At 30.4% G+C, this 10122-nt stretch overlaps 1 protein-coding gene across 2 annotated transcripts; it reads right to left on the bottom strand.

The window, feature by feature from the left end:
• Window positions 1-769: 769 nt before the first annotated feature.
• Window positions 770-6464, bottom strand: LOC106756401 (nucleolin 1). 2 transcript variants are annotated; one of them, XM_014638815.2, is made up of 22 exons: window positions 6295-6464; window positions 6114-6162; window positions 5493-5647; window positions 5254-5394; window positions 5010-5141; window positions 4799-4906; window positions 4575-4691; window positions 4277-4384; window positions 4075-4173; window positions 3840-3932; window positions 3709-3741; window positions 3501-3608; window positions 3275-3337; window positions 2960-3052; window positions 2817-2864; window positions 2645-2736; window positions 2437-2554; window positions 2047-2141; window positions 1857-1947; window positions 1684-1775; window positions 1139-1482; window positions 770-1023 (listed from the first exon to the last, which is right to left on the bottom strand). In XM_014638815.2, the coding sequence occupies exons 1-22, from the start codon at window positions 6325-6327 to the stop codon at window positions 992-994; spliced, it is 2244 nt and encodes a 747-aa protein (XP_014494301.1). In that variant the 5' UTR covers window positions 6328-6464; the 3' UTR covers window positions 770-991. The 2 variants fall into 2 exon arrangements, with proteins under 2 accessions (XP_014494301.1, XP_014494302.1); XM_014638816.2 differs by lacking the exon at window positions 4575-4691.
• Between the last annotated feature and the right edge of the window lie 3658 nt (window positions 6465-10122).

The following is a 10122-nucleotide window of genomic DNA, read 5'->3' as shown; positions in this document are numbered from 1 at the left end:
ATTTTATAAATAATATTTTTAACAAGTATTTAAAAGAAATTTCAAAATAGATTCAGGCGTACCTTGAGAGTCACTTACCATTTTTCAATGTTAGTTGTATAGTAAGGTCCAAAGTTTAAAAATGATGTTTATTGTGATTAGGTAATGCGTTGTGTTGGAATAAAAAAATTGTTCCTCCTTTATCATTTAAAAAATATTTTTAAATTTTCAAAAAAGACTTTTAAGTTTTAAAATGATATTTAAAAAGATTTGTAATGAGAAATCTAAATTCAAATTCTATTATGATCAATTATGCATGTAATATTATTCTAAATTTAAAAGAATTTTGTTGATAGTTTTATTATGATAAAGAAATTACAATAAGTATGATGTGAAAAAAAAAATACCAAAGGAGTAAAAAAGTGAGGGCAGAAGATAACATAAAATTCAGGATAAAATTATAATTTTCAATTGATAATTTAATCCAACAATATCTATGGACATAAAACTTTTTATCATCTCTCTTGTATGAAATTTTTGACCAAAAACCTCTCTAAACTTTTAAACATTCCAATACACTTCTGAAATTGATTTGCCACAAGTGTTTTTGTCTGCAAATTGTAGTGTACGTTTTGACCCAAAACTACTTTAATTTTTAGACATTAGAAATTGATTTGCAGATAAACAAGATTGGTTAACTTCTCGAAAGTAGAACCCGGTGTTGATGAGTGTTAGAACAACTTTATACATGTCTAATATAACAAACAAGTTTATATTTTAAGCAAAGATAAGAAGCATATATATATATTTGGTTTGACTTAAAATAATCGGCAATGCTGAAGAGCTACAATTACTGTAATATAATAATGCATAGAAGACAAATGTATCAAATCTCAAAATTTCCGAATACAACCAAATTTACTAAGAATTCATACTAACAATTACCAAAACTGAGGTGACAAAACCTAATGGTGAAGACAAGTTCAGTATCTGCAAGAAAGACTCGGCCCCTCTAGTCTTCATCGGCAAACTTGGTCTTTTTCCCTGCATAATCAATCATGAAAAATAGTGGATCAGACGTGCATCAGTAAAACATTTTTATGCAGCAATTACCAATGATAACTAAAAGAAGGTAAATCCTAACAAAACACTAATATACCTGTGCCTTCCGCCATGGATCTATTTGGAGGTCCACGACCTCTTCCACCACCGCCTCTTCCACCAAATCTACCACCACCACCACCTCTTCCACTTCCACCAAATCGGCCACCACCACTGCCTCCAAATCTACCTCCACCACTGCCTCCAAATCTACCTCCACTGCCACCTCTTCCACCAAACCTACCACCACCACCTCTTCCACCACCGCCTCTTCCCCCAGAGGCTTGATTATCCTTAGGCTTGGCTTCATCAACTGTGAGGGTATAACCACCAAGTTCAGTTTCATGGAGTTCTAGAGCTTTGCTTATGCTATCAGAATCACCAAAGTCCAGGTAAGCAAACCTGTAAATATTTTAAAAGTCAAATTGTAAATATAGAATGTAGGTACAAGAGCATTCCTGACTATCATTCAGAAAAGAATAATCTCAGCAGACGAATATGACTAACATGAAAGGTAAAAGAAATGAAGTCAAGCTTTCAAATCACATCATATTGAAATAACCGAACGAGAATAGAAAATAGAAGCCACAACAGATAACATACCCCTTGACAGCACCAGTCTCGTAATCTTTCGGAATTGAAACCCTTGTAATTTCTCCACAAGAACCAAAATGTTCTTCCAAACTAGCTCTTATCTAAAATAAAGTCAAGATTTATATACAACTATAATAGCGATAAAATATAGCCAAAGGGTACCGAATTAGATATAAAATTACCTCATCTTCCCCAATTGTTTTATCAAAACCCCTTACGTAAAGGGTATGAGACTGGCCTCTTCCACTTCTCTGAGATGAGTCTTTCCAATTGCTACAGTTATTGATGGAAATAAGCGAAACGGTTAAGTGGTGTTGCAGGTGATGCTTAACACAATAATTTAAAAAAAAAAAAAAAACATCAATGAATTACCTGCTATTGGGAGTATAAGCACCCCTGTCCTTGGACTTGGCTATATCCAGCCGCACTGGACGATTCAATAACTCTTCTCCATTCAACTCAAGACCCTAAGAATAAATAATTAATAGATTATCAGCTAAATTATTTAGATATGCATATACTCAATTCAAAAAACACAATAGACAAAAAGGGAACAATATTGATAGAGCTAAAGCTGCACCAACAAGATTATACCACACAACACAATAAATTGATAGCTTTACTTTTTAAGACGAGGTAAATAACACAATAAAAATCCACACCTTATAACTTCCAAAGTTATAAAAAAAAAATCAAAAAATTCCTGTTATAAAAACTTTACACAGAATAATTGTTATAGATCATAAGGTATCAAAAACTCACTTTCTGGGCAGCTTCAACTGTTGCGAACTCAACATGTCCAAATCCTTTAAACAATCCTTCGTCATTCGAAGCAAGACGAACTTCCACAACTTCTCCACAATCCTTGAAGAAATTTTCCCTGCACAATAAAAACACCATATTACTAGTTAAATAAGTGAAAAAAGCAAGAATAGTTAACAATAAGTATTCGATGAAAAAGAGCACATACACATCAGCTCGGGTAACACTGTACGCCAGATTCCCTACAAAAACAGTATTTGAAGCACCACTTTCTGCATTTGGTGTAATTGGAGTATTGGGCTGCAAAATTGCCACATATAACATCACATAACTAGCATTCAAAGCAAGAAAGAATACAGAAGAAGATTAAGATTAAATACAGTTTTCTTTCCGGATGAAACAGCATCTACCATCTCCACGTCCCTAGCCTGTTTTTGCAAGAAGAAAGCAAATATTACAACAGGAAATCAAAAGATGGAACAAATTAACTTCAGAAACAGGCAATTGAATTCACGTTGCTTACTCTTTTTTGAGGTGTTTTGGAGGGTTCGTCCTCACTTTCTTCCTCACTATCATCATCTGAACTGTCACTGCTTTCTTTCACATTTTTCACAGCCTTCAAAGAAAAAGGGAAAAAATCAAACCTCGACTTTTAAACAATCAATCTCAAATTACAATACAAAAACTCCAATATTGATTGGTTTTACGAGTAAATATTACTTTTCATTATTTCAAGGCATCCAGCATTGGTGCAATAAATAAGAATGTAAGCAACATTAAAATATAACAAATACGAAACCAGAACTAATCCATTTATAGATCAAGAAGAGATTTGTACCTTCTGCTGTGGCTTTTCACTTTCATCAGAACTATCTTCCTCGTCTACATCCATCTTCTTCCCCTGCAGATAGCACATAAAAAAACATGACTGATCATGAAAGACAAAAAAAATATAGAGACAAATAGCCGTGTTACAATTTCAACATAAAAATGCTGCAGATTGTGAGCTAAGATACTGTCAAAGATTAAGAAAAAAGATAACGCATATGCACAAGTGTAAATACCTCGTCATCTGAAGAATCACTCTCTGATGAACTTTCAGTAGAACCTTTTTTAGGGGTCTTCACTACAGCCGCTGGTTTCTTACTAAGATTAGCAGGTTTTGCAGTTTTCTGCAAAAATTTTATGAATCGAAATTGATGAGTGATCAACAAATACACAAAGCTTCGTCAAAGCGGAATATGCATAAAATAAAACCAAATTTAAACCAACCTTTTCCTCTTCAGAGTCACTTTCAGAAGAATCCTGCAAAAGTTCAATAAATTACACCAAAATACCAGAAAAGATGACACTAATTAAAAACTATAAAACAAAAACCAATGGCAAAGATTTAAATAAAATACCTCTTCATCAGAATCACTAGTACTTGAGGTCTTAACAGGCTGCTTAGACACAGGCACTGACTTGGAATTGGAAACCTTTTTGGCAGCCTTCTTCTGGAAATACAAAGACATTGAGTTTGTTTACGTTCAATAACTGATTTACTTGATAAAAACAATTACAAGCAACTAATCATATGACTTCAAGAACATGAACCAAAATGCATCATTAAAAGATAAATACAATTACTAAATTTACATTGTCTTCATCAGAGCTGCTATCATCAGAATCAGAACTATCAACTTTCTTCTTTGACACAGCAGGCTTTGACACAGCAGTTGCAGAGGGCTTGACATCCTACGTATTTACAATTATAAGAACAGAACATAACGCCCAATAACAGATTTATAAGAGTAAAATAAGCCCAGTTACCACTTGCACCCAATCACCCACAACTTACATCGTCTTCATCAGAGTCTTCACTCGAATCATCATCTGAGCTTTCCACTTTCTTAACTGGAGCAACTGATGACGCAGGCAGCTTTGTAGTTGCAGATATTTTCTTTTTCTAATATTGTAAGCAAGTAAACCACAAGACAGAAAAACAGCAAATTATTGCACAATGTTCCCACATATTGACGAAATAAAGATTGTCCAAATAGAAACACACTGAACTATCTACTTCATATAATTTCTTATTTTAGTTCCAGATAAAATATATAACAATTTGGTGATGTCACACTGAGTGTAAAACTTACATCATCCTCGTCAGAGCTGCTATCAGAATCTGAATCAGAACTTCCACTAGGCTGAGTTTTCTTGTTAGAAGAAGTTATATTCTTTGCTGCAGCAGGGACCACCTTAGTTTTTGGAACCTTAACACAAAATGGAAAAAAGAGGAACGGTAAATATTTCAGCAAACAAAAATCCAAATACATAGTTGGTTTTCCCCAGTTGAGACATGATGAAACGAGTTACTTACATCATCCTCGTCAGAGGAATCCTCAGATAAATCAGAAGAGCTTGCAGCTGCAGCTGGCTTGACATTCTTTGCAGAGGCAGTTACAGAGCCATTCTTGGCAGCTGGTTTCTGAAACGAAAAAGAAAACATGACAAAGCCCATAAAAATACAAATATGAGTGATATTTCAACTGACGTAAATTATGCAATTTTAGTAATTTAAGTGCAAATACCTCGTCTTCAGAGGAGTCATCTTCAGAATCCTCCGAAGAACTGGAGCTGCTAGCGGGCTTGCCTTTCTTTGCTGGGACACCATTTTTAGCAGGAGCCTTTTTTGAAGGCACAGCAGCTTTTGGCACAGGTTTCTGAGTGCAACAAAATAAAAGGATAAAGTAATTGAAACAACAAATTACGATTGTGTCGACAGGAAGTTCAAATTCCTTTAGAAATTCAACAATAAATAGTTATGCACAATACCTCATCCTCAGATTCTGAGGAATCATCTTCAGATGATTCAGAAGAACTGGAAACTGGCTTTCCTTTCTTTGCAGGGGCTTTTACGGCACCATTTTTGGTGGGTATCTTTTTTGAAAGAGCAGCAGGTTTCACAGCAGGTTTCTGGACCAAATAACAATAAAAAATAGTGAGAAACGATAACAATCACATGAATGTTAGGCCTACTAATGCATGAAATCATGAATAGACGTGCGCAATACCTCATCTTCAGAATCAGATGAAGAATCATCAGAACTGCTTTCCTTCTTCTTCTGCAGCTTTGCTTCCTTTTTTTGTTTTTGAGCAACCTCCTCTATCTTCTGTTTTTTTGCAATCACTTGCTTCTCACTTTCTTCTTCAGCTTGTCTCTTCCCTCCTGCAAGACAGAAATAATTTAAAAAAAAAAGAACGGGTCAGAATACAAAATATCAAAAAGAAGCTCCAATCTGAATTACTGAGTTTGTGTGGTCTGTTAAGTACACCACAGTAATACTTGTAAAAATTCCCCTTAAAAGCACAAAACAAACTAAGACTAATGAAAGAGTTAATCATCTCATTTCAAGCTTGAACTATATTTTACAAAATAACAACCATGAGTAACAAAATCAACCAAACTTATTATTTCATTTCAAGCTGAATTTCAAAGCAATATTAGTTCCAACCAAATATAAAACAAGATCCAAACCACACCTAAAAGCATGTGATTAAATAAAACTGATTAACAAAAAACATAATATAAATAATATGATGTATAAAAAAATAATAAAACAAAACAATAGAAAAAAACACAAAGAAAAACAAATAAAACAAAGTTAAAACAAAACTAAAGAACTATAAAGTACCCTTCTTGGCGGATTTTGATGACGGAACAACAGCTGGTGCGGCATCAACCTTCAAGAAAACAAAGCAACAGCAAAAGACCCAAGAGAAGTTAGCTAAGAAAGAGTAGATAATTGAAAAAAAAAAATACAATGAAAATAAAATTCGTACAAAGATTGAAACAAGAAATAACTAAACACAAACCTTGACAGCTGATTTCTTGCTAGACTTGCCCATTTCAACAACTTAGAGGAAAGGAAAAACAAAGTGTCTAAGGTTAAGAGAAAGAAACTGAGAAAGGAGAAAGAGGCTCTGCAAAACCCTACCGTCCGAAAGATTAGGGTTTTGGGAACAACAGAGTGTGTCTGAGAGGATACGGCTGCTATATTTATATACTACGCTTTGGTGAGGGGTTAGGGTTTTGGGCCTTGCAACAATACTATTGTGAGTTTGTTGACTAATGCTTCCATGGGCTTGGATATTTTTCTTTCCAAGTAATGTATGCAATTATATGATTAATCTTTGTAAAAAAATTAATGCATAAATATTTGTTAAACATGAACATTATACAATCAAAGTTCAAAAGTAAATATTTTCATCCTAGTATTTATAATATTAATTGTTCCTTATTCAAATTATTTATAAAAGAAAATTTCAGTTAAATCTAAATGTATTCAAAATTATAAATCAAAAAAATAAAAAATATATAAAGATGCTTCTGTAAAAGAAAGATAGTTAAAAAAATCATTATAACTAAAAACATGTCCTTCAACTTAGATGTTTTCATATTTCTCTATATATACACACAATGTTCCCTTCAAATAAAATAAAATAATGTTACATTTAGATTTTAAAAAATGACTATAAATTATTTTCTTGATAGAATTAAATATATACAGCATAAATCATATTTTTAGTTTTTAAAAGTTATATAAAATTTAATAGAAACAAATTACGATGAATGTGTTTGAATATTTTTCTTCAGACTTCCAAATTAACATCAATTTGAACCATCTAATTTTTTTCTCGATTATTGAACTCTGTTTTCAAAATAACCTAGCAATGTTGTGTGAAAAAAACTATCAACGCAATATATTTAATAAAAAAAATATTTCTATATATTTTGTTACATTATTGTTGAGTTTATGTAAGAGGTAATACAAAATAATTTTAAATTAAGTAATATATTTATACTTTAAAAAAATAATCTAAACATGTATTTTTACTTTTTTATTCAATAATTTACTTATAAAACTAACTTTTAAAAAATGTATCATATTATACTTAGAACTATATTAAGTATGATGTGATATTATAACATTAAATAGTAATAAAACAATTCTCTCGATATATTATAACCAAGGATTTATTCTCTAAAGATAAAAATGATAAAATAAGTTTTATATCTTTTAAATTAATAATTACAGTATATTTAAATTATGTGTCATATAAAAAGAATAACCATTATACATTGTTTCTCTTATTACTGATGTATAAAAATTGTCATAACTATTATTGTAATCTCTTCAAATGTTATATCATCTTATTTTAATTTGCATATTTTTTTAGTTTTTCTCTTTTATATTTTGATAATGTTATTTTAATTTTGTTAGCATGCTATTATTTTATTTTTTTTATAATACTTAAATTTGTTTATAAAATAATGTTAAAATTATCTTTTAAATACATTTATATCCATCATTGTATAAGTGTGGACCAGTATGTATATAGTAATATATTATAAATAAAAATACCGTGTACAAACTATAAGTCTTGCGAAAAAATAAGTAAGAATAATAATTTATTTTTTGAAGGTAATGTAAATGTAATATATTATAATTAATATCCTTTAGAATATCACTCATATTGTATAAGTTTTGTCGTAAAAAGTCTATTTATGACATATTACAAAATAAGTTATTTTATAATCATTTAAAATTAATATATAGAAAAAATTATAAGGGTATAAATAACTCATGATTATTTTTATAAAATGAAAAAACAATGTATTAGTGATATTGGTTATGTAGAAAAATTAATTTTTATATCGATTATTTTTCTATTAGTTGTACAAGTAACCTATAATTGTGTGGTAAAGGAATATATAATAATGTCCATTTTAATTTATTTGGTGTGTTTATTGTCATAGATAAATCAATTATTTCTTAGTTTTTATAATGTTTTATTTTCAAGTTTAGTATATTTTGTATTGTTCTAGTTTTATGTTTGTTTTACTTTTAATGTATTCGTTTACATATGTAAAATAAATGAATAAGAAACAATTAATGGGATGAAACAAAAAAGAACTCGAGAGAACATGTTTTGAACAATAATTGATTATTTTAGAATAATATATCTATGCTCAGTGACACCAGAATCATGTCCAACACTCAAAAGTTATAGAGCAACTAGTGTTGCAAAGAAGTTTGACGTTGAGCAACACCAAAGTCGTGTTGAGCACTACTTTGTCCTGCACTGTTGGCACTGGACAAAGAGTCACTTTCATGTTTTAATCGATATGACAATGAGTGATGTTGATAGGCGCTGAATGACTGCATTTCTGACATGTCAAAATAAGGTATTTAAACATATTTTTTGTTAGCTTTTAGATAATCTTCTTCCATACTTCATTCTCGACATAGGGCGACTGAGAATGTCCCTTCGAGGTTTCATAGGATGCTAGGAAGCTCTTCCATTATCTTCAATCTTCACACATGATGTTTTCCCTTCTTAAGGTTTATGGGGGATGTGAGTTATGAATTAGAGGTGTTGAGCCGAAGGGGGACGCAAATAAAATATCGAGCAATTGTGAAATACATTGGGATAAAGCTTACACATTTTATTTGGTTTTTATTTCTTCCCTGTTTTTTCAATTTGTAAAACCATAAGTTTTTCGTCATGGAAAATTATTCTTATTTGTTGATATTAGTTGTAAAACATATAACCTTTTTGTGATTTTGTGTTATCAATGACATTTTTTTCAATTCATGTTAGTATTCAATTTTGATACTTGTTGTTTAATGTAGATTTGTCATTCTTAGGGTGTGTGGAAATGTCTTTGAAATTTATACTTAAAATTGAATGCCTAATAAATGTTTGTTTATAGGAATAAAACTTCGTTCATTAATAATCACATACTTTTGAATTTAATGCATGATGTCTGTTGAGGATTCAAGCTATTGAACTTGATAAGTTAACTTTAGCATGCCTGTGAGTTGATTTTGACATGAATATAGAATTGAAATGATTATTAAATCACGACACTAAAGTGATTTAATAATACCAACTACAAAAAAAAATACAAAATTAATTTCTTATGTTTTTGTTATCTTTGTACCTAATTAAGTTGTGAATTGTTAGTGTGTTGCACAAGTTATTTGAAAGAAAACAACATTTATTATTCTTTGAACGATATTTATTACTTGTTACACCAATTGGTGCATTTGTTGTTAGATTGCTACTGATGAACATGCAGTTGATTTTGCAACCAACAATATATCTCATTAAAGTTTAATGGATATTGTTTTATCTAATTTTTATTTTATGTTCTAATAACAAGTAACAAGACGTAAAATATATATTTATGATCATCACGTCTTCTCAAATTAAAGTGTTTTGGGTAATTTATCAGGTGTGAGTTTAGGCCACGTGTGAATAAAAACTTAAAAATACATAAAATGATTTATTTATGTTATTTGTTGGATAATTTTTTTGTTTGAATATATAATAAACAAACTTCGTCAAAGAAACGATAAACCAAACCTCAACAATATACATCAGTGTTAATGTTAACTCTTTGTCTCTGTTTAAGACAATTTTGCAATATGTCAACATCAAAACCCTTTACAATAATATAAACATTTCAATAATTTTATACTCATAATGAAAGTCATTTCAATTACCACAACAACTTAGAAAGAAACATATATTTTTATGACCAAGAGATTGCTAATAAAATTGATGATTTGTTGATGTTGGGTTGTAAATGAGAAATTACAATAGTTAAAATTAATAATAAAATTGTCACATTGA

The sequence above is a fragment of the Vigna radiata genome, chromosome 2, assembly GCF_000741045.1.
Source record: "Vigna radiata var. radiata cultivar VC1973A chromosome 2, Vradiata_ver6, whole genome shotgun sequence".
Taxonomy (NCBI): Eukaryota; Viridiplantae; Streptophyta; class Magnoliopsida; order Fabales; family Fabaceae; genus Vigna; species Vigna radiata.
This window is presented reverse-complemented; position numbering and strand designations above follow the sequence as displayed.